Genomic DNA, 26,220 nt, shown 5'->3' on the forward strand with positions numbered 1-26,220 from the left:
ACCCAAACTCCACGCCTTCCCTGTGCGCGTTCACGAGCCATGAATGTAGTCGGATGCGCGCCTCTGCCTGTGTTGCATTCATAAAACGTAAAAGGGATGCAGTCCTGAATTCCCCCCGCGCGGTCACCCTTAACAACAAAGGACGCTTTGACTTGTCTCACCAAAAGTAAGGATCCAATGACATGCCCTGTGTGAATGAGCTCAAAATGCATCGGTGCCCCAGTCAAGTTTGATTGGCTGTTATTAAAGTCAACCGACTATCAATCAAACTGGACATCTAGTGCCATGGCAACTCACTCAGCAACCAGTGCCCAGCAACAGAGACTCATCCCTGTGTACAGTTAATGTATATTTTATGTTCTTAAAGGTCCAACAACACCGCTGCCTCACAGCAAGCAAAGTTTGCCTCCAATGAAAAACAAAAAAAGACCACACAGGATCATCGAGGAGAAAAGTGATTTTGCTCATGTGTGTTTGCTTGTGGTAGTAAGGTCAAACCCAAGGGTTGTAACTTTGGTTTGAGAAGTGGGGGGGACACAAAACAGGGGGTCCTCTGCAATGAAACATTTTCTCAATTGAATTCCATTTTCCTGCCTTTCTACAAATATATTAGGGCCCAGGGCGTCGCTGGACCTGAAAACATTCGGGGCTTAGCCCACAGTGGCTGGCGGCAGTGGCATTTTTTTTACTGCAACACTCCCCACACGCACACACACAGTACACCCGCGACTGTTACAATGAAGGCTCGATAATCAGCTCAAGGCAATATAGGCAGGGGTAAAGTGGTATTTTTTATGAGTGGGGGGCCACCTCCTCGTGGGGGTCCGGGGGGCTCCCCCGGGAAGATTTTTTTTTTTAAATATTGAAGTTAAATGCATCAATCTGGTGCACTTTGAGAGCAAAATGAAGAGATCTATGGATACCTCTCTCAACACCCATATGAAGCAGAAACTGTAAACAGATGTACTTTTTCTTATGGATATTTTACTAATCACTCCCCTTTTAAACTCTATTCTTGTTTTACTGCCATATAGTATTTCATAACTGTTTTTCCTTTATTCTCTTTTTTTTATAAACTATAATGATCATATGAAGGTGTGCCGCGGAAATAATCTTTTGAATAATTTGTGACCAAACCGTTTGAGACCCACTGAGATAACTTAGACTAAAGTTAACTATCTAAACACTCAGAGAGTCCTTTAGACTCACCTGAGTCTCTCAGTCTGAGAGGAGAGGACTCTCCTCCAGCTTGTTGTGGAACAAACAGCTCCTTATGTCCGTTAGTGCAGCTAGCTAACCAGATGCTAACAACACAGTCCATGCTGACACCGGTCTCTCTCTCCCTCTCTCCCCCTCTCTCTCTCTCTCACATGCGCTATTGCCACACACACACACAGAGCCGAGCTTGAATGACACACGTTTATTTCCATGCAACTCTCTGATTGGTCTGGTGTCATGCCTCTGTTGCATTCACTGAACACGGGAAATTACAGTGCTGCCGTCCTCTCTTGTGTCATGATGAGGTTCACGTAAAGCACGGTTAATGTATTATATTATTGAGGGAGAATTGTCCGGGGCTACAGAAAAAACATTCGGGGCTAAAGCCCCGGATGCCCAGGCCAGGCGACGCCACTGTTAGGGACTATAGTGTTAACAAATCCAAGAGAAATGTGTAGTGTATATAATGAGTGTGCACACTTATCTAGTATCCTATCCATGTGAACCTGTATTCTTTGTGATTACCTCACATCCTCTAGGGGGGTCCGGGGGCATGCACCCCCGGGAAGATTTTTTTCTTTAAATTGAAGTTGAATGCATCAATCTGGTGCACTTTGAGGGCAACATTAAGAGATTTATGGATACAGTTCTCGACAATCATATATACAGAACTGTATATATTTCAATAATCAAAAAGCCATTAGAATATGCTCACAAGCAATAACACATCATTGATCAACTCCTCTCTCCTATCTTTATCTTACCTAGTCTGCATTCTTTCTTTTTATTTATGCATATTTGACTAATCACTCCCCTTTCAAACTGTGTTTTTTATTTTTTGTACTGACCTATAGTACACATTGGAAGGATTTCTGGGCCTAGTACCGGCCGGCGGGTCCTAATTCACAGTTTTTCTGGCCTCATAAAATCGTGGGGCCAGGGCCAGAGACAACGAGGCTGAGTCGGGCTGAGTATGCTAAACTAGAGAGAGCGTCGCTGGCAAGGGGGCAACAACTACAACAAGATGGACATATTTGACCGTGATTTAATTGTAATTACACGTTTCAAAATGATGCCGAAGTAACAACATACTGATACCGGTTAGTAAAAACCATGAATTAATGCTTTGTCAAGTCTGCAGACAGACGGCAGGGGAAAAAACCTTTTAAATAAATGCTTGTTTTCTAAATGGATGATTGGCTAAAGCTAACGCAGTATATGCCCCGACAGTCCACACTCACAACAACGGCCCTATACAGACATAATAAAGCAGCGACTGTATTCACCATGACACAGGCAGTCTGTGGTTTGTACTTGTTTAACTTTTGTCTAGTTTCTGAACATATATGAGGAGCTGTGAGCTCTGAGTGCTAACAGCTAACGGCTGTGTTGTTTTTCTGGGGTCCTCTGAAGATCACGTCACGGCTCCGCCTACACTGCGTTACTATAGATACTGCCCCAGTTCCTAAACTGTAATGGAAATGCGCCATAAAGTGAGCCAGTCCTAACGAGGCCCCAGCCATACCGAGCGGGGCCGAGCGAGGCCGTGTAATGGAAACGCGCCATTAGACTAAAGTTTACAATCTAATCAGTCAGAGTCCTTTAGCTCCCTGAGCTGACGTTATCTCAGCCTCTCAGTCCCACAGGAGAGGACTCTCCCTCTCCTTATTGTTGAAACCGCTACTAATCTCCGTTAGCTCCGAGCTAGCACCAGATGCTAACAACAACCCCCGTAACTCTCTGTCTCTCTCTCTCTCTCTCTCTCTCTCTCTCTCTCTCTTTCTCTCACAAAATGCGCTCGTGCCACACACACACAGACGCTCCTCCGTGACGAGGACCGCTTGCATACATTTAAAAAAAAAAAAAACACATTTGAAAAGTGGGGGGGACACAAACGGGATTTTGAAAAGTGGGGGGGACATGTCCCCCCTGTCCCCAGTGGAAATTACGCCCATGGTCAAACCAACTATAGCCCAATACATATTTGTAATTAATTTGTTCTGTACAATACATCAAGGGGAAAACGTATCTTGCGTAAAACTAAAGATGCGAATTTCATACTCTCACTTTGCTGTTTTAAATATACCATCTTCAAAACCTGCAACTCATCATTATTTGACATCATCAAATAATTTGTAGATTTATTTTCATTTAATCGATGAAATAATTTGTTAATTAAATGTCAGACAATGGGAGTGTCATCATTTTTCAGAGCCCAGTCCAAAATTCAATATATTGGTATATTGAATTCACAAGAGGAAAACTGAAAATCCTCTCCACTGATACACTGAATGCAGCAGATTTGAGCCGTTTGCTTTATATACGACTTGATCAATTAATCAACGATGAATTCTCTTCTGACCTACAACATTACTAAGACAAATATATCTACATTTACTCAGTTTAGTAGTCGTTTTACAGGCACTGATATTTCCATTTTGCGAGGCCCAGAATTTCATTAGAGAAAAATAATGATTTTCTAAACTATATTCATTAGATGGTGTAATTATTCCTTACTTTCAGTACAGTAGCTTCAATTTGTATACGGTTTCTAATGGTGGTTGTAAGTGCAGTATGTAAGTAGTCTTGTGTCTTGTGTTAGCATGATTTTGAGGCAGGCTACCTGTTCTTTAGAAACTTGACATTTAGATGTTATCCATTCTATTTCTACACTAAATGTAAGGGAAATATTCTATTTTTCTTATTTAATTTTCTTTACAATACATGGCTTTCTTAATGATCAATTAAAAAGCTTTTTTTTATCGTTTATTTGGTAGGCACACACATTAATGAACACTTAAAACAATAAATGTGCCAAGCGTAAATATGCCGGTGTTGTGTCAAATTATGCACCCCCATCATGAAATGCCCCCCTTGTCACGGGAACGCGCATTTCTAAATGACACGTGTACACCTTAAAACGATGTTTAAAACGAAAAGTAAACGTTCAGGGTTTTTATTAGTGGTAATTGTCAGACTGTGATTGGTTTGGTGGTAGGCAGCTCATATAGTCTTGATTCTTGTGGTTAAACTTTTCGCTCCGTATTTGATGGTAGTGGTGTCGAAATTCATTCGTCACTTCCTTTTCAGTTTTTGTTTTTTTCAATCTTTTTTTTTTTTTTATTATTGTTACGTCCTGTCTGTATACACGTGCTTTAAAATGTATTGTTTAATTTTACATATTTGTCATATAATAATCAAAATATATGTTTACAAATGTTCCATAGTCTTTGTCAGCATATTTTTGCCACGTTATGCACCCCTTGCTATCTTACATAATAAAAGTGTCACATTCATGAAACTTGCTCCATTCATTGGTACTAGTCCTACAAACTATACCCTGAAAAATGCTTTGAGGGTGGGAATAATACAAAACATCTTTGGGGGGGGGGTGCATTTTATGACAGGCCTGGTTATCACAATATGCCCCCCCTTGCTATCTTACAAAATAAAAGTGTCACATTCATGAAACTTGCTCAATTCATTGGTCCTAGTCCCTGAACTATACCCTGAAAAATGCTTGAGGGTGGGAATAATACAAACATCTTTGTGGGGGGGTGCATTTTATGACAGGCCTGGTTATCACAATATGCCCCCCCTTGCTATCTTACAAAATAAAAGTGTCACATTCATGAAACTTGCTCCATTCATTGGTACTAGTCCTACAACTATACCTTGAAATATGCTTGAGGGTGGGATTAATATAAACATATTTGGGGGGGGGGGGGGGGGGGGGGGGGGGTGCATTTTATGACAATGTATATATACTTTACTTTTTATTTTAAAGGTCACCATATTATGCAAAATCCACTTTTTCATGTATTTTATACATACACATGTGTAAAGAGATTCTCAAAGTTTCAGGAAAAAAGATTCGCTCACTTTTTGTCCTGATCCATTTATATAAAAACCTGTCTGAAAATGAGCTGATCAGATTTTGGCCACTTTATGATGTCATAACGATTTTTTTGAGATTTTCATCTCCTCTATTCTGGACCTTTGGCCTTAAGTGGTGTTCTGGCCGACACACCGGGATGAACCTAGTGATAAACACAAAACTAGTGCCAACACTGAGTTATCTCTAACTCTCCACGACAGTAACCATTAGCCAATAACCAACCAAGGTAAGCCCCCCCCCCCCCCCCCCCCCCCCTCCCTTATCACCTGCATCTCCTCCTAGAGCACCATTGTGTTCTTTGAACCGCCAGAGATTTTTTATACCTAAATCCGCCACCTGGGTCAAATTGACCCGCTATTAGAATGCATTGATTTTCAAGGTAAAATGTTCTTTTATTGAATAGTGAGTTTTGATCGCACAGGGATGAAACGTATACCAATATAATCTGTGGACTCTTAGGGCTCGACACTATAAATGGCCCGCTGGCCCGGAAGCATTATTTAGACACCGCGGCCAGCATAACGTACTTTCAACTCGCCCCACAGCTGTTTGCTGCGGAGCGCAGCGCGAGCAGTCTCCCGTGAGCGGGAGCGCACTCCTTCACTACAGACTGTCTCTATGTCTCTCTCTCTCTCTCTCTCTCTCTCTCTCTCTCTCTCTCTCTCTCTCTCTCTCTCTCTCTCTCTCTCTCTCTCTCTCTATCTATAACTATCTATCAATATATCTATCCATCTATCTCTCTCTCTCTCAATCTATCTCTCAATCTATAAGGAACCGCAGTAGACAAAAGGCGTTGCTATAGCAACACGTCATGTTCATATGAAAAGGGGTGGGGTCAATATGACCCGCTGAGCGGAAATAGGTATAAATGGCAATTTTTTGGGCGATTTCTTCAATCTGACTTCATATTGACCATTTTTAACACCATAGGGTGCTACATAACACACTTTCAGGAAAAGTCACGGACTGGAAGACTTTAATATTTTATTGAAAAAAAGTTACACACAATAAAAAACAGCTCTGGGTCAAATTGACCCGATTGGCGGTTCTAGTGTTAACCAAATATCTCGCAGAGGGGCGTGGGGGGTGACACCTTATTTTCATCTAAAGTAAAAGACAGAGAATCAGTCCTTTTGAAACAGGGCTGAAACAGAGGGGTTTATGGCATGCTACAATGCAACTGTTTGGTATTTCGAGCCAAACACTTCAGAGACATGTTTTGTATATATCTGAGACCTATAATATAGGCTACTCATGAAAAACAGTATAATTGGGGACCTTTAAGAGTTTGAATGCAGGGGCCTTTGCTCTGGATAAGGGAGCAGGAAGTGTAATGATCTGAATACATCACCCACCAGTGTCTTGTCTACCACCATCTGCATCACCTAACCGCTAAATGGATATTTGAGCATGTTTCACTAAAAAAGCTATAGTTTAGTTTGGTAAAATATGGAAAAATAACTGTAATATGAGTCTTTTGTTTCTCTAAAATAAATTGACCACTAGTGTGTACATTCATGCATTTATGTGTGTGATTACCACAGCCCTACAGTGTGAGTCTAAAGGGCCAGTGTAAGATAATTGATATGAGGAGCACAGAGACATGTAGCAGAACCTGCAGCACAAGAGACAGGACCCCAGGGACGTCCACTCTGGTACTGCACATACTGTACGGGGCATGAATCAACAATTAGCCACTGTTTTAATAACATGAGATAAGGTGTGATTCATTTGGGAGTGAGGATAAGGGGCTTGTTAGCCAAGGTAAGGGCAATATTGAGGAACAAAAGTCTAATTAACCGGGTACCTAAGGTGATTGCCGCATTAGCCTTACAATGTGATTCAGCAATGAGTCAGACATCTTTGACACAAGTATTATTCTAGACCTCAGTTGCCAGTTAAACATTCAGACAGAGCTGACCAGGGTGAGAAGGAGGGCAGCTGAAGGAAGTAATTTTAATGACTATACTTGAATAAATCAAGACATTAACAGTTAGTTATCATCTCAAAAGTGATGGACATGGAATGCCTGTATGCATTTGTTTGCCTGGTGATATGTCAGGAGGAAATAAGAAAAGACAAAAGGGAGTGTGAGCAGGTCACCAAAGATAGATCAATCCTATGTGTGCTTTAAGGGCACAGCAGGGGTTAATCAAGTTCTTCTTCTTGAGCTCCTTTTGAAGGGAAAGCCTGTGTCAAACAAAGAGATACTATGGCGCATTTCCACTACACGCATGTACCAAGCATAATGAATGTAGCAATGTTCCACCACCAAGCTGAAGAAGCACCCTTCTTTTTACAACCAGGGTCTTAGTGTAATAGCTCTGTCTGAAATACCTTAAGGTTAACATAACATTGTACCCAACACAATTACTTTACCAATAAACACACAGCACAATGCTGGACACAGATTTATCCAACCCTCCATAGGCCAGCCGCCTGTCAGAAGCAGGTATTTGGCCACATAAGAAAAGGGAGACAACCTCTAAAATGTTTTGTGACTTTCTTATCTTACAATGCCACAGAATATCTCTCTGCAGACCTATGCACATTGCTGTTTGCTTTACAAAGCAATGTGAGAAGTTATTTGGCTAGCAGAAATGACATATCAGTAAAATGGGAAGTCATATCAAAATAGTGCACAGGAAGTTACATTCTGGTTGATTTTGAGTCAAATTTGGTCCATCCGGACTGTTGTAGAGCTGCTTAAAGAAGCGCGCACATACTCGATTTAAAATACTGCCCTAAAATGTTATTCTAACCCGTAGGTACATTATATAACATCAGACGGACAATAAGTGAAATAGCAGAATTCTTCCTTTATTGACATTTTACAGGTACAGCCCAATTGGCTAAGCACAGTCAATTCCGGCACATTTTCTGCAGCTGATCCTCAAAGATAAGTGGATAACCTGGAGCCCTCTAAGAGGGCTCAGCCTGTGATTATACAAACTAGGATCTGAATATGCAATTATCATTCTTTCTCTCTTTCCCACAATGAGACTGAATCGAATTATGCCTCTTCTCCATCAGCCCTAATCAGTTAAAGGTAGTGCAGACGGGAAGGGATATCAGGTTAGAAAAGGGAGTGACTTAAAGGGAACATTTGGGATGATAAAAGAAAACCCCTCACTAAAAATACAAGGAACTCTCTCTCTAAATGTTGCTTAAATGTACTGCATATTTAAAAAAAAACAAATGCAAGCAGCTGTTCTTCTCTGTGAGACACATCTGCAAATTAGACTTGATCAGATTGTTGTATCTGTTTGGTTCAATTGAAAGTGACATATGCTATGCGTCAGCATCAATCTGCAATTCACGATTTAGTATTCCTAACACTGGGTTGGATGTTCTTATTATATAATATTTTACCATCAGAGTACAAAACAGGCTGACAAATATATGCATGCATTCAGGAGCCTAACGTGTCTGTAATGCTGGGTGATGACCACTAGATGTAGCAAATGTCTGTTTATAGTCGAGGAGGCGGTACCAAGATTATTTTACAGACCCAAATTGAGAATTTACATGTGTAGATACATGGTACAGGTATTTATGTTTTAAGTATGCTTATATTTTTTACGTTAAATATAAGTAAGTGACGACTACACTTACATGGTATGAAATGAATGATACCAAGTGAGAGTACACTATACACACAAATAAAGAATAACATGATCTTTCAATAGGTAGTGTTGAGAAATGATGGGAATGTGGGTATCATTTGTTGTATTGTATGCTGGATCCATGGGCCAGAGGCCAAATATGGACAGGCAACAGAGCATAAGTGAACCTCACCACACAAAGTCACACAGTATTCTCCAAAATGCCAAACTGTATTAGACTGCAATGTTTTCTTCCAAACCCCAACTACGAAAAAACTGAAATCCTCAGAAAATAAAGTACAACAAGTTAAGTTCAACATTAGGTAGACCAACAAAAACAAAAGTGAGGCAGAATAACAGTTACTGTAATGATGCAGGAATTATGACTTAGCTGCTCAGCATCGATAAAACCAGACTTCTCCCGCGGGGAGCCAGATAAACAGATTTTCTTCCAAGGCTGTCGTTTGCGTCATTTTCATGGCACAGGGCAGTTTCTTTAGCCTCTCATCTGTGAGGTAACGAATCATTGACTCTAGGATGAAGATAATTCTGTGCTCTAACGACCAATTAAGACAAAAACTCAAGAGGCCTTTATCTGGAACCAAATATTTTCTCCTCAAACCACAAGTTGTTGTTGTCCTAAGGGAGTTTGTGTTTCTGTTATTTAGAGTTTAATGGGGTAGACTGCAGTCGCCCAAGTGCTAAATATGAGATAAGAATAGCGCACCTGTTAGTGGGGGAGTTTAATTTGCAGTGTGTCTTTAATGAATATTCCCCTTGTGAAAAAGTAATTAAAAAAAATACCCAGTGATGAAAAAACTATTCCGAATTTTCTTAATGAAAGTATTAATAGGCCTACAAGTCAGAGCTCTTCATTTAAATCGAGTTTAGTACAGCAGTATGTTCAGTCAAAATTAAGTATCAAAAGTAAAAGTATTGTTCAGCAGGAAAATACACCCTGTGACTGATGTCATATTATATGTTACTTTAGAATGTTAAAACGGATGCATCAATGTTCAAGTAGCATTTGTACGAGAAGACAGATATTTTAATCCAGTGCTTTCCATTATGGGTGGGTTGCCCTCAAAAGGGCCACAAGACGATTAATGGGGTGGAAAAAATGTAAGACCAAGTTCGGCTGCTCCCTTTTATTATTTCTTTACCTTTTCTCTTATTATTTATTTGAATGAAACTCTCTGACAGGTTTGAAAGGAAAGTGTGTTTATGGAGGAACTGCTGACAGCTCATATACAGTGCATCTGAAATGTTACAAGTAAAAAAAAATGGTTTAGGCTTTTACAAGTACGTGGATGAGCTTGTCCATGTTTTCATGTTAAACATGAATCAGAAAAGTTACTAGTAACTTTAGCTTTTAAATAAATGTATACAAAAGTATAATATTTCACTCTGAAATATAGTGTAGAAGAATATAAAGTAGCATTCAATTGTACTCAAGCACATTGAGTAAATGCCTTTTGGTACTTTCCATGCCAAGTAGAAGTAGTATTAAGTAAATGCCTAAGGTGTGTATACCCTTAATCTACATGTTTACCAACTGATCATTAATCATGTGCATCATCAAAACTCTGTGATTAATGATGTGCATCCAATCTGAACCCTGCTAATGTTTTCCTGCTGTTGTCGATGCATTTCAGACAGATGGTGCTTTATAAAGAATTAGAGTCATTATGAGAGTGACGGATGTCTTTGGACACTTGAGTCTCCGGAACCTTAATCCAAGGTCAACAAAGTATTTCAGTGCAGACACTCACATAACAGCATTCATGCAGCTTTGTCATGCAGGACCCAAGTGATCGATAAAAGGTTGTTGCTTTCATTTTTCTGATGAATACCTTACAATGAGTGCCGGCTGCCCCACTTCCACTTGAATTTGACTCGGCTGTCCACCGCGTCTGTTCAGCTCTTGGGATACAACGAGATAACCTCCAGCTGACGAGTCACACTGTCATTTCACATGGCAAGTGCAAGACAGACCCCATACAAGTATACCCACACACACCTAAACACACACACACGCACACGCACACACACACACACACACACACACACACACACACACACACACACACACACACACACACACACACACACACACACACACACACACACACTAGGTAATCAATGCTTCCCATCTGTGGGCCATCAATCAAGGCAGGAATGAATAGTGAGGAACGCAACACAAAATAAACGAAGCTTCATTTTATTTCTCTGAAAGACAAACAATGCCAAGATGTTTCGGTTGGTCAATATGTTTAACAACAGCTGTCAGTGTACAAAAGGTTGTATAACAGCCTGGTCAGCATCTCACCTTGATCTCTGAATCCCTTTTGTTATTTAGCACAAAACAACAACAAGCCTTTCACAATAATGGCCAGCAAATCAATAGCAAAGCTCTCACTTAAAAATGTTCACCAGTCTAAATAGATAGTTTCCTTTGTCGGTCTATTACGTCCTTCTGTTAGTATCCAGTGCGCATTGGTGGCTGCTATGGGGCATATGTATACATGTATACTGTTAACCTTGGGAAATCTTTGAGAAGGAGGAGGATCAATAAGTTGTTGTATAAGAAATGTGATGACAAGATTTAACAATTGTTATTGGAAAGCAATACAAGTATACTGAATGCAGAGTTATAGACACAATTATTCCACATTTCTAAACATCCAAGGTTTTCATGTTTTGGTTTCATAGAGCTAGAATGTAGGCTTAAGAAAATATGTATGATCTTTTAACAGAAAGTCAAGAAAACTTTGATTTTGAACAGAAAGGGAAAGTCACTCTTCAAGCGTATAAGATGTGATCTGCTAGCGTGACAAACTGCATAAGACTCAGTACAATTTAATTCCCAAATCCTTGCAGAATTACAACCAACAAGGAAATTGATATTAATCTGTGCTACAACTGGTTAAGCTTGAAGAGGGAAGTAGATTTCCAAACACCTCTGCAGGCACTCAATGCTCATCATGAGCTTCATAAATCCAACAGGCAGTGGTGGGAAGAGATGCACTGAATTTATGGAGCCGGAGCAGAAGGAAAAGCATGAGCATGAAGAAATAAACTTGACACATAAGTGACATACAGGTGGCGGTGAGTGTTTATGTGCGTGTGTCACTCCTGTAAGAGTTATGTGGCACTGTGTGTGCTGAGGATATGCACTGTGACATGCAGGTTGGTGACGCACTGCAAAAACGTGTCATCTGTAATGCCGCAGTGGAAAGATTGCGAGACAGGCACTCAGAGAGGAGATGAGAGGAGAGGAGATAGAGGCAGCCGGAATTAATTAAACTGTAAATCAGTTGCAGTTTGTTGTGTGCGTTCACTGACTTTCCCTAGGAGAGAGAAATAAACCTGAAAATTACAGTGATGAATGGACTGCAGGTAAACGTATAAAGCACATAAGTGTGTTGTTAAACTCATTAGCCTTCGTTAGACTTCCCACCCACACAAATCCTCAGCTGTTCAAGGTATCCACAAGTGGGCAGACATTATCTCAGTTATGGGAGATAAACGAGAGGTAAATGCATGAACTCCTTCTGGTTCACTTAACATCGTCATGTTTACTCAGATAGAAACCTATACATCCTCAAACTGCTTCCCTGCATGCGTATTATGTCACAACAAACTAAGTGCACTGTCTGAATATTTCTTCTGGTGGAATAATAAGTGAACCCAGACCCTGTTTAGCATTGCAGATCTAAATAGCTCAGAAGGTCAAATACATCAGAGTAAAAGCAGAACCCCACAGAACGGAAGGTTGTTTTAAGAAATGTCTTTATAATGGAATAAAAATGTCAACATAACAAAATAAAGGATATAAAATACAGCAGCCAAACCCTGCCAGTTTGCTCTGTGATGCTAAGGTCACCAAGTGTTTCAGTGGGACCTGTTTTAATTCTTATTCTACCGCTCTCCAGGCCTTCAAGGTAATTGGCAATCTCATTCCAACTACGCTTGATTTAGCACCCCTGTAAATGTTTTTAGTGCTCAAGAAGTTAGCATCGGGTGAAGCGAGAGCTTTCCTACTCTCATGAGTTTCTTAGTGACATTCAGCAAATGAATAGGAACTTTTTTTTATAAAACTGGTAATGGAATGTGGGTTTTCTCTATAAGCTTGGCAAATAAACTATAACAAGTTATTATATAAAGAAAAATAGAAAGTTGGCTGTCTATGAAGACTTTCTGTATGTGTGTTCAAATGGCATTATGTTTCCCTATAACATAATAAACATGTAGGTCTGTCCCATTAACATAATCAACTTGTTACTGTGACAACAAAACAACACATTGGACCATTACTGTGGAACATGTTGATCATACTGTATGTACAAACCATCTGTGGGGCATTAATAATTCATTAGTTGAAGATTAGGTACATTGGCACTATTGGTGCTTCAGCAGATGATACCATAATTCCTCTGTGACTCCCAGTCATTCTGTTCGGTGCCAAATTAAAGCAGATTCAGTGCAGTTTCAAACACTGATGTGTACACGTGGGAGTTAAGACACAATGCAGACCTGAATTAAAATGCCATCTGAAGTGCTGAAACACTTTCAGTAAATGATTGGACTGATATTGAAAAAGTGGGGGAGGGGAGGGGGGTCTCTCGATTAGAAATTCCTCTCACTTGAGATTCCAGTCAGCCAATTGTTCAGAATCATTAATTCACAGAAAACTCTAAAGTTAGTACAATTGCGCTAAAGTTCCTTCCAGCTCTGTCAGCAGTTGATCCAGCACAATTTCACATCTTCAGCTCCTAAAACTGCACACCAATCACGGCCCTCAATGCAAATGTCAGAATGATTTTACAACAAGGTGACAGTGATCACTCACATATGTATCAGTTTGTGTATGTGTGAGATCTGAGATTGATGTTCTTAGGATGCAGCATAAACATCCACACATACAGTATGAACATCTGTATGTAGGTAGGATACTCTTTAGGATTCATCATGTATTTTTGTTATATAGGAATTAAAAATGTTTCCCCAATATTTAAGTTATTTCTCCAGGAATAATAACTATTTCTATTGGTAGAGAAATGGCAACCCAAGAGGGTGGGTTTATTTTACTAAGGCTTTTGGGACCATTTTAATTCATATATTCATATTTTCAACCGTCAGATTTATCTCAATATAGAGGGGATAAGGAACTATCTAAGTTCTATGGTTACTCTAATCATTAATAATTCCTTCTTTCATTCTTTTGTTTGATGGAACTTTGTAATAAGAACCTTGTAGGATTTAAGTTGGCTTCGTTATGTGTCGAAGATACATTTATTTATTTTTTACTTTTATTGTCATTACATAGTACAGGTACTAGTAACTAAACGGTTTCTCTGCATTTGACCCATCCTAGTGTTAGGAGCAGTGTGCTGCCATGATTATGTACGGCGCCCGGGGAGCAGTGTAGGGAACGGTGCCTTGCTCAGGGACACCTCGGTAGCACTTGGTCTTGCCGGGACTTGAACTGGTGACCTTCCAGTTGCCAAGCCAAGTCCCTATGGACTTCGCCACCACCAAATTGAAGTGGTGGTTTTGATTTATCCTGCTGGATTTGTGATTTATATTGATTTTATGACATGTCACAACAATGAGGTGTCACCTATTGACACAACCGTGAAAAACAGAAACAAAAATACATGTCGAATGATCAATAAGTCGAACACTTGAATTTAACATCGACTCATTTTCAAGAGAGCATATGTCAAGAATTTCAATCATGACAAACTGCAGGTGAAAGATGACAAAGATAGAAATTGAACGTTGAGGAGAAATGCTGCAGCGGTACCTTGGAGCTGTGTTGAGTAGGTGGCCTAGTTCTGAGGGATGGTGACTGACAGAGCCTGATGGACAGATGATCCACACATCAGACATAAGCAAGAAGCGGTGAAGACAGGTGGATGCCCATGGATTCCCACTGTGCAACAGTCAAGCTATCATAGACCTTCAAACTGGTTAGTTCACTAGAAAAATACTAAGCCATTGGTCGCAGTCTATGCAGGAAGTAACCTAAGAATCGTGATGCTGGTGGTTTGTCCTCACTGCTTCTCTTCTGGAGGAATGGTTTGTAAAATGCAAATAAAGATGAATACAGTCTACACAAATGCAACCAGTTGTATAGTTATGTTCTTCATCAGTTTGCAAATAAAATATGTCAGGAATTGATTCAAATATGCTATATTTGGGATTTTGCAAAAGTAAAATGATGAGAATGAGAGCATCTTGGCTGATCTGAAAACTCATCGGAGCAGTGTGTCAAACATCAGATTTTGTGAATGTTTACTGCCGTAACATTTCAAAATAATTTAAATAAAATGTAAATTTAGGCCCAATCCCAAACCACTCCCTCGACCCTACCCCTCCGTGACGGAGTGAACTCCGTCTGTAGCTACACTCGCAGCTCAACGAGGCTCCCTCCTGTCAGATGGAGGGAGTAAATACAGCGGCAAGCTTTGGGACGGCCTCCCCTCTCTCCGGCAGAAACAGGAAATGCCGTAACTGTATGTAACAACGGTTTCAAATCAGCATCTCTTAGACAAAAAATGTAAATTAATAACTCAAATAAAACTACAAACATCTTTCATTGTGTTACTTTTTCTGTAAAGCTCTTTTAGTTTTAAACCTGATGTTTATAAGCTTCTTAGTTTTTGCAACAGTCTGTAAATATACACAACTTTATAATAAAATGCACACATTTACCTTTTTCTAGACTAAACACAGGTACGATCCTAAGTTAAAAAAATATGAGGTTATCATGAGGTTGTTAACATCGCAATTTATCAGTGGATGTTTGCTGGAACTACTTTTTAACAGCGTGTTTCCTGACGGACACACACAGCGTGACTCCGGTCAGGTAGAGACCGGTCTCAAGTCAGCACCGATGCAGACTCGCTGTTTGAGGGCTTGATAGCCCACTCCCCCTCCACACCGCTCCACACTCGTTGGTTTGGAACAGCACTTAATGTGGAGGACCCTCCGCGCGAACGCGCAAACGGAGGGGTAGTGTGTAGGGGTAGGGTGTAGGGGGCGGTTTGGGATTGGGCCAAAGAGACACCTTTGCTTTCCCAGGGTCTCCATGTTTGCAGTTGGTTCTGATAACAGTAGGGTTTTAATCACATACTGGCTTGTACTCATTTAACCTGAATCCTTCTTGAATATACCCCTAATCTTTTGCAGACTACACAGGAGACAGCGTGCATATTTTTAAGTGAGACATAAAAAATGACAGGTGATGAGACAATTCATGTACTGGTGTCAAAGATGTAGAACAGATCGAGGAGAAAGTAATGTCAAGACAAAAGTCAGGAGGGAAATAATGGATGCCCATTGTGTGTGTAGCCATCATTTCCTTTAACAGGTATTCAAAACAGGAAATCATTTCTTCAGCTTCTCAGCCAACACTTTAGCATTTATCATTCAATGAGCACCGACCAACATCGCTGGACATGCATCGCTGTCTTTCAGAGATACCAACAGTTAAAACGTTTTTTTAATAGAATATCACTACTATAAAAGAAGTCCGTGTGTCTGTCTCTGTGTGTTTGTTTTGTAGGTTCAGTTGAGTTTGTTGTCTTCTCAAGGCTGTGGTGCTTTCTTCAGCCACAAGATAATACTCATGGTTTTTGGCACTTTCAAAATAAAAGGATTTGGAGGATGATCTTGCATTAGTCTGTTCATCTTTGCAGCTCTTCAGAGGCAATATACGTTCATACAGTTAACTGTCAGATAAAAAAAAGGAACTTGTTTAAAGTTTTCTTGTAGAACAATAGAATAACAATATTCAGTACTGATAATCCAACAGAGGACAGAAATAACTTAAAAAGGAAAAAAAGAAACAGCACTATGACAAATGACTGAAAATACTGCATAGTACAAATGCCCCGTAGCTTTTTTGTCCGTCCTGTCTGACACAGTACAGAAGGCCAACAGGGACAGACCACAATGACAGACTCATCAGTTTCTCCTATGACCGAGGAAAACATTCACCCAAGGAGACTCCAAAACTACTAGCTTCTGCCTCATGGGCAGAAAGTTCACAGCACTGCCATGCCCTTTAAGATCAAGTTCTGCATGGCTGAATCAAAATACCAAGTGAACTGTGATCCCTGGAAAGTAGAGAGGTGGCTGCTGTGAATGTCATTCCTGCTGGGATTGCCGGGCGTTATTCAGGTTCACTGCTATTTGTGGTTTTGTCCCACTCTATGCTCTCCTCACTGTGCGTGGGAGAAGGGAGGGCCCCAATGGCCCCTCCAGGATGCATCCTAAGTCCCTGGAAGCGCCGGCAATCGGGGCAAATGCGAATGTGACTGCAGCCTCTCGCAACCAAGGCAGCCTCCTGTGCCAGTCTGTGGGAGAGAGGCTCAGGTAGTCCGGTCCCCCCGCACAGCTTGCCGTTGCTGAGGCTGACAGCGGCTGCTCGAGCACGACGCTCCTCCAGGGGAAGGGGCCGCGGCCGCAGCGTCGAAGCCGCCCGCCTGCGCCTCACCTGCAGGCTGTCGCGACACAGGACGATCCCGTGGAGCTCCCGCAGCATCTCCTCACACACTGACTGCTGCAAGCACACACACACAGAGAAAAGAGAGGGGAGAGGGGGATAAGAGAGGGAGAGAAAGGGAGAGGCCAGACAACTCACTGACTGACTTACTTTATCAGGACAAACAGATGAACAGCACAGACATAGGACAAACATTTCATCTTCACAATCAGTGAAACAACAGAGAGATGGCTGGTGAACAACAGAGAGATGGTTGGTGTAGCTATAACAACCATCAGGAAAAATACATTTAATTAATTTGTAAACATACTTCACAGACACATACGGACATGTAACCAACTTTTTGTCTCCTTGACGGATGATCCAGTGTTCCACTGAGTATCGACAATACGTAAACTCAAATGATAACAATGACAGACATGAGTTCAAGTGCAAGACAAGACAGGCTAATTACCAATCAACACATGCTGCACATGAACACACTGACAACTGTACGGATGCACACGCACACACACAGACGCACAAGCAAGCACACACAGGGTTAACAAGTTAGAGTGGAATAAATCTAAGGTGCCTAATAGAAATAAATCACATGAGTTTTTGACTTTCACAATCTGAATATTTATTGAATTAAAATCAGTGTGGATTCCATTTGAAAAGACAATTATCAAGTATCTTTTAAAAGAATCACATCAGAATTCATTATAACACTGCATGCAATATTTCTCTACTCCATCTTTGTTAATAGTGTCCCCGCTTCAAGTATAGGGCAGAAGAACACCTTCACAAACAGAACTGATGATTTTCTGTGGATTCAAATTGGCCCTTCCTTTGTCCTGATAAACAAATGCTTATCAAAAAAGCAGTAGTTCTGTAACAAGGCTTAAAAAACTCCTCATATTGCTTTCTTGTCCCCACTCCAGATGAAGCTACAAACAATTGTAAATTATTCTAAATATGGTTTCGATTTATAATTCATACAGTTTTCGGATGATATGAATCAAACACTATCTCTTGGATTTCAAATATAAATCTTATAATAGTTGCTTTTTTCAAATCTACGTTAAGTAGATATCTTTAACTGATCATTTACTGTAACAAACGATTCTTCCTCTGCATAACTTTCCATCATCCAACCTCTGATGAAAAGAATGACTTCTGATCTGTGACAATTGATTTTTGAACAAATCTGTTCACACATTTCCAAGCATCTCTTAAATAAAAAGATTATTAGATAAAGGCTAAGATAAAACAATACTTTGTTAAACTCTCATTGGCTGCATGTATTTACCACCACACCAACACAATGAAACTACATTCAATATTCTTTATAATGTATGATATTATATGAAATATATATATATATATATGAAACTTATTCTGCTACAAATAGAGAATAATCTTTATATGCATGTACTTCGAGTGAGGTTTAAGTGAGGTATATCTTTGGTTTTGTGCTGATTATGTCACCAAGGCTAGACAGAGGAAGTGTGAGTGTCACGTTGAACCCAAAGGAAGACCTAGACGCATGCTACACTTCCTGTCAAAGCTGTGCACTGTGGGGAAGCATAGCAGCTCCACGAGGGGGCGGGTGCCAGGGAGGGGAGAGGGAGACAAAGCAGATGCAGGTTAGATAGCCCTCTCTCACCTCATTTCCTGGAGCCTGTCTTAACATCCAGACAAATTCTAGCACTGCCATGAAGATAGCCACCAACAGGCCACACACCAGCACCACAAAGATACCGCCAATATTCTCCATGCCCAGACCTGGAGACAAACAGGTGTGATAGGAGAAGTGAAAATTACAGGACAAAGGAGACAAAAGGAAAATAAAAACATTAACAACACACAGTCTGAAGTGGAGCTGAGGTTCAAGCAGATGAACATTAACCAGAGACAAACCTTTGGCACGGTGGTCCTCCTCTTTTGGACACTTGCCACCGTCCCACCACTTCCTCTTGAGGATTTCCAAACGATTGTCTTCCTGTATTTTGAGGATGGCCAGGTCAAACTCATCACGGTACACAGACCCTGCAGGGAAGAGAGGGGCAAAGCTCAAACAGGCACACTCCTAACGATGTGCCAACTGAAAACTGAACCTTCGGACGAATACAATATACTTGTGTCCAGTGCAAACAAATCCAACATTTTCACCTACTATTTTACACATTTCAAGGTCAGATTCAACACAAAAATTGCACTAATAATATTACAATGCACAACACTCCCAAAAAGTTAGCTTTTATGGGTGTATTTTAAATTTCTCTGATGTAAAAAATAACATGTAGGGAAGCTTTATTCAATATCTTTTATATGACACCACTGTCATTGCATCCCATCACGGTGTCACTGTGTCATGCAGTGACTGCAGCCCAAAAGAAACGAGTCTGAGTGGACCCCCATTTGTAAATGCACTTCAGTCACCAACAACTCCCTGAAGACACTCATAATTACACTATAACTGCGTGTGGCCATTAGCCCTGATCTTTGAGAATTTGACTGCAAGGCTCATTTGCATAGAAACGGTCCAATCTTTCTTCAAATGTATGCGTATTACCTAATTTAAATACAAGCAAATAGCACAGGAGCACTAAGGAGCTGTTTGCTTGGCAGCACAGTCACAGGTGCATTTGCAGGTGTTTGAGAGTTACAAGGTTTCTTTTTGTCTTATTTGCACAGTTTTAGCAGCCATAGCAACTCAATCCTTTATGAATTAAACACTCATTGTGATCTTAATACACTAACCTTTTCTTTTCATTTGCCATGGGAAGTGTGAAATCATGTCACAATTAGCAAAGCTTGTTTCAACAAAATATATAAAATAAAATCTAACATTAAAACGCTGAGTAGGATGTTGCAGTGTTCTACAGTTCACATCACAGCAGGCAGTGTACAGACTGTTAGCCACTAAAGAGGTGGTTTTTCTATCTTCTAAAGATCAAAGGAATTTAAATTAATCATGTTTACTTTAAGGTGTGTTTCCCCCCACCTGGAGATTGACTCAGGCTGAGATCAAAGTGTAATCTGTGTTGAAACGTAAAGATCTGCAAGGGAGTCGTACATCAACAATTCCACATTCAACAGGAACGATATTCCAAATTCCCTTTCTCTCATCTCTACTTGTCCCATCACAGCATGGAAACAGCCGCTCTATTAAAGTCTAGCAGTGAGCCTATTTGAGTTGCTCACTTTTTGCATCACTTCCCCTCCATGACCTCCTGATAGCAGCTAATGGTTTGGCTTTGCTGAGGCTTTTCTTTCCAATTTAAATCCTCAATGTGACGTTTGTGTTGAATCCTTCAACTAATACCCAGACTCTTTATTCCCGATTCTTAGCTTCAACATGAATTATACAGTGTATCTAAGCATAACCATCAGATGTTGTTCTCTGCTGCCTTCAGGCCGCTACACACCAACCTGAGACCAAAGAACGCGTACCGAAGGCGTCCCGACTTTTACGTCCGCTACGTTGCCTGCGTCGGCTACGCCGCCCGCCTACGCCGCCCGCCTACGAACACACCGCAAAGACTTCAGTTGATGAGTGGCAATAACTGTCCTTACCAGCAAGCAGCGGTAGTGTGTATTAGTCATTCAAAAGAGGCAACAACCGGAAGACAGACTATACACCGAGAGAAGAAGGACAGGCTGCGTGATATAAACAAACAACAAATAGCGTCTGGGTTCCATTTTCACTCTCTCTCGTCGATCGAAAACATGTAAACCCTTGCGTCCGGGTGAGATGAAAATGAAAAAGATTAACCGTCTGTGTGTGCCTTCTTAATCGTTTGTTTTGGTCCCTCACTTCCGCTTCGCTCTCATGCACTAACTCGCTAAGCTGAACAGCCAATCAGAGTGATTTCTTTGTCCCGACTTTCTTTGGCCTCCCGCGGGAGGTGTGAAAATGTGCCGTAAAGAGACGACGGTGCGGGACACACCAACCTGAGTAGGGCGCCGCGAATGCCCAACTGCCTCTGACGGCCTCTGACTCCCAAAATCGGGTTGGTGTGTCAGGGGCTTTAAAGGCCGCTACACACCCACCTGAGACCAAAGAACGCGTACCGAAGGCGTCCCGACTTTTACGTCAGCTACGTCGCCTGCATCGTCTACGCCGCCTGCCTACGCCGCCCGCCTACGCCGCCCGCCTACGCCGCCCGCCTACGAACACAGCGCAAATACTTCAGTCGACGAGTGGCAATAACTGTCCTTGCCAGCAGTAGTGTGAACAGCCAATCAGAGTGATTGCTTGGGCCGACTTTCTCTGACCTCCCGCGGCCGATTCAACATGTTGAATCGGCCGCGGGAGGTGTGAAAAGGTGCCGTAAAGAGACGACGGTGCGGGACACACCAACCTGAGTAGGGCGCCGCGAATGCCCGACTGCCTCTGACGGCCTCTGACTCCCAAAATCGGGTTGCTGTGTAGCCAGCTTTAAGGATTCTGTCTTAGCCACTGACATCCAACAGGTGAAAGTCAAACTTGAATTTCTTCTTTTCTTGTCCTTTCAAAATCTTTCATTTCCCCATGTAAATCTCCAGTTATTCCTCACTCACCCGGTGGCATGCCGATGCCATAGCCCTTCGTATCCAGCAGTCCTCCAATTTGAGTCAGGTTGCAGTTCCTCTGACGGTAGTACTCGTTCATGGTGCTCTCTAGCAGGTAAGCATAGTTGGAGTTGAGGACACGGGCGATGCCCTCCTCCGTGCTCTTTACAAAAACACTGGGCTGTTTTGAGTGCATGAAGTTCCACATCCTCTGGTAGGTCTGGTAGCGAGAGTTCTGCAGAGCGGCGAGACACAATCAAGAGAAACAAACACATTCAGATGTGAAAGACGGTAAACAAAAAGTCTATCACTCGCAGATACATCATCTCTCAGTTTTGCGCAGGTGGAAATTGGTTCTCATCTGTTATTCTTTTTCATTAACTTGACTGATGGATTTATTCAAATTCTACAAAAAGTTTGCAGCAGTTAAATGTAAAAGTTTTTATCTTGAGCAGATATTTTCCCACTTTATTAGCTTCAAAGTTTAGAACAGAATCTTCAACTAACATCTCCACCTGTCCTCTACTTTCTCATCACCTGTCTTTCCTGAGTTGATCAAGATCTAGTGGACAGGCAAGCATAAAGAAAGGCAGGAAAGAGTGTCACTGTCCTTCTCCCTGTCAAACCTTCTTACTCTGTTTAGCACATTCCTATTCTCCCTTTGTGAAATCAAATCTTGAGGAGATGAAAGAGGATAGGGTGCGCCTCTCTTAGGGACCTGGACAGTGCATCTGAGGCTAAGTATATTTAATGGTTTTGGCAAGACACAGATAAAACCTTTAGTTGGAAGAGAAAGGCAGGAAGGAAACTAGGAAATTTGATCAGGAGAAACATCACTGATGGACCACTGATCCCTGCAGGCTACGGGTGAGTTTGTGTGTATATGTGTAGCTGTGAATAAACAACCTATCATGCGTAATAAAGTGTGTAACCTCTGACCTGGAAGAAGGTCATAGTGGATCCTCCGTGCATGGTGCCGTACTCTATCGCCGTCTGATCTGCAAGGTCGTCGACTGACTCAATTGGCACCTCCATCCTCTGGACTGTTAGGAAGGCAGCCAGGTTGGCGGTGTAGGATGAGATGATGATTAATGTGAAGGCCCACCTGTAGAGGAGAGGTAGGGGACAAGAACATATGTATTCACCTACAAAAAAATGTAAATGGGCAGGCTGGTGTATGAAGATAGATTGTCTGGGTGAAAGTGTGGGAGGATTTAAATAGCTGCGCACCTGAGAGGAGAAGACACTGCAGGATTTTCAGAGGATGACGGGGTGGATGCGAGAATGGGTGGGTGTGTATGGATAAAGGTGACAAATGCTCGGTTTGGATGAGAGGAAGTGATGTTTTTGCTGCAAAGCCAGACATACACAGACAATGTCTCACAGATACACATGCTCAGAATCCATCACTTTCTTATCTTGAACCCTGGTATCCAGGAAATCTGGATGTAGTTTCAAGATCACATGAAATATTAAATGCATTCCACGATGGAGCAATATGCAACAAATGATAACAGAGTTGAATGGGTGAATAACTGAGTGGTTTTTAAAAGGTGAACATATGCAAATGCTCTCATGTTTGTGTGTCCTTGTCCCCAATACTTACCACACTCCACTGACACAACGTGTGGACAAAGCTCTGGGAGCAATGGTGGATCCTTGCTGCATGAAGCCGCCAACAGGGAACCAGAAACTGTTGCCAAGTGAGTATTGGTTGATCAGCAGGTTACAGCGACCCTTTAGACAGGGGTGGGGGTTGTACCACTCGTACGGTGTCAATCTAGGGAGAACGAGACAATGGGGTTAGACAACAGAGAGAGTCACAGGAGGAAAACAGCCAACAAGAGTGGAAATGAAAGTTGGATTAAGTATTCAGACGAGAGCAAAACTCAAGAGATATGGAGAAAGAAAGGGAGAGACAGACACAGAGCAAAACAACTCTGACAGTCAACTGAGCACAAAGTCACCTTGGCTCTCTAGAGAGAATTAACCTGCTTTTCATTCCCCATGTGCTGCCTACTTTCACAGTGTGGGGGGGGGGGGGGGGGGGGGGCGGGGGGGGTGTACAATGTAATTGGTATGTTGAAATGGTGCTGTATTCAGCTACATTTCTGTGACAACTCTGTTATTTGCAAAAGTCTCTGTCTTACTAAGGCATAACATCTTTCTGATCAGCGTAAATTAACAAAACCAAACGCACTTCACTCACTGCTCATTCGAACATTGAAATATTTAGTTTTTGTTATTATTTCTCCTGTGCAAACTGGCTGTGAAAATAAACCATAGTTTTAGTAGGATATTTACTCTTTATGTTTCCCACCCTGCTGACTTGCTTGCTTTCTTATTACAAACACATTAACTTTAGTGGATTCCCATGTCATTTCTTTGGCTATGTTATGTTCTCCTTAGAACTGCATTTGAAAGTGGGAAATACATTACGGCCATTCATTATATTGTACATGTACATTTCAGCATTTGAATTTGTTTAAGGACAGACCTGAACAAACATGAACCTATCTTTTAAAATGCTTTACTGCATGATCCTAAAAAAAATATTGTTCTTAGCAAATGTAAGTAAAAACAGAAGGTGTATACAATTAAGTTTTTATGATAAATAAATATACGACCCAAAAAACTCACCCACCTTCTTGATCAGTACATTCAATGTTTACTAGTAATTAGCAGGAGCAGCTGTGCCATTTCCCTCCATGACCAGCAGGGGCCAGTATGACGCTGGAGACCCACCACTGGGAGGAGACCCTCTCCTTGATGTGATGAGGACTACAGACTAGATAGATAGAGACTGAAGCAAGGCAAGAGAACAGACACCTGTTTCCTCCTTTGTGTAACCCCCAAACAAACCTTTTTGTGGTTTTACTCTCTGTTCTCTACCCTCTTTGTATGTCTCCTTGTTTTTTTCTCTCTCTCTCATCTGTACAGAGTATTTTTACTGGTGAGCAGTTTACCTGGCTACAAGAAACAGGACGCAGCTGACAGCCAAGTATGCTAGAAGCATGAAGAGCCAGACACCAGGGGAGAAGGGATCCAGAAAGGAGAAGTAGCCTGGCCTACGTCCCTGAAAAACACAAACACACAATAGGCATTAAAAGCATGAAAGCCTGCACAGACTGTGACCACTTTTATCCAATGTTCCATTCACACAAGCCAAACAACACTGGCCTTTGCTGAACAGAGAGCTTAGAGGTTAAATCATTATTTGTAGAGGTGCAGATTAACTAATTAGTATGCTAAAAAACCTCTAACAGTTTCTAACATCATCCCCTAGAAACTGCGTGCCCTGGACTAATTAAAAGAAAATGTTGATACATTTTAGAGTTGATTCATTTGCCTCTGGCCCATTTCTGTCTGTGTTAAACAACATTTGCTGCCGCCTGTGTAATTTGGAAATGATGAAAAGGTGACTGGGACAGTAAATAAAGGGATTTTCATGTGATAAGCCTAGATTTCCCTGTCCTTAACTGATAACAATATAATTATATGAATCTCATTTGCGTGTAAACATTCAGATCAACATTGTATGAAAGTACAAACCCAGTCTCCCATGAATTGTCAACAGAGGGGCACAGGGCTGTATATTGATACAACAACACAGATAAGAGGTTTTATTTCCATGATTCGGGGACTATAACCATTTAATGAAAAACTGAAAACTACTGATCATTACCTAACTGCTTTCTGTTAATTGGTACATGTTCTCACATGAAATCACGCTAGATATAATAGGACGTCTAATCATATTAAAGGAACAATTGAAGGTCAACATTATGAGACGAACACCATTTGCGCCCTCCACAAGGTTGCATGCACCGAAGACAGAAAGGTCAAATAATCAGGTAAACCATTACAGCTACATTACACCAAAATTAATTTCTATGACCTATACCCTGACTTCCTGTATGACTGGGAGCGTACAATTAAGCTTGGAGGAAATAGGGAAAGAGGTTAATACCTTGGAATGGAAAGAAAGCTAGAGGGTGTATTTATTTGGATTGGTAGTAAGGGAGATAAAGTGTCTTAAATAAGGTTGGCAGCTGGCATACCAATTGGAATAAAGGGGCTAATTGCTAATGTTTCCTGCACCAAAAGTTATTATTCTCTAAATGAAACAAATTAATGCGCTTGTGTGCGTGTCTTTAAATGTCCATGTTCAGCCTAGCCTTGGTGACCGAACATCAGCAAGGGAATATTAGCCGCTTCCACACAGATGCACCTACTGTTACACCATCTGATAATGACTATGAAATGTAGGTGGTTGTCACTGCCAGCAACATAGTTAAATAGTGGAGTGATCAAACAACCAACTGTCCAAGTGTTGTCATCTTTCATTTCTGTCTACAGGCAGCACTGTGGAGCCAACCTGAACAAGCTCTAATCGCTTTTATGCAAAAATACTCAATTACTGTAGGTACTCCTGAGGGACATCA

The 26,220-nt window shown here is 41.3% G+C and overlaps 1 protein-coding gene across 1 annotated transcript in view; it reads right to left on the reverse strand.

Annotated features, from left to right (window-relative positions):
* Positions 1-15,982: 15,982 nt before the first annotated feature.
* The window catches only part of grik4 (glutamate receptor, ionotropic, kainate 4), a 143,048-nt gene continuing 132,810 nt past the window's right edge, over positions 15,983-26,220 (reverse strand). The window contains exons 13-19 of the mRNA XM_034115112.1: positions 24,742-24,851; positions 23,382-23,555; positions 22,715-22,880; positions 21,785-22,010; positions 19,139-19,267; positions 18,885-19,003; positions 15,983-17,293 (exon numbers count right to left, since the gene is read on the reverse strand). Coding sequence (XP_033971003.1) covers positions 16,904-17,293; positions 18,885-19,003; positions 19,139-19,267; positions 21,785-22,010; positions 22,715-22,880; positions 23,382-23,555; positions 24,742-24,851 — 1,314 coding nt within the window. The 3' untranslated portion in view covers positions 15,983-16,903. The remainder of the gene's footprint in view (positions 17,294-18,884; positions 19,004-19,138; positions 19,268-21,784; positions 22,011-22,714; positions 22,881-23,381; positions 23,556-24,741; positions 24,852-26,220) is intronic.

This window comes from Trematomus bernacchii, unplaced genomic scaffold (assembly GCF_902827165.1).
Source record: "Trematomus bernacchii unplaced genomic scaffold, fTreBer1.1, whole genome shotgun sequence".
Classification (NCBI taxonomy): domain Eukaryota; kingdom Metazoa; phylum Chordata; class Actinopteri; order Perciformes; family Nototheniidae; genus Trematomus; species Trematomus bernacchii.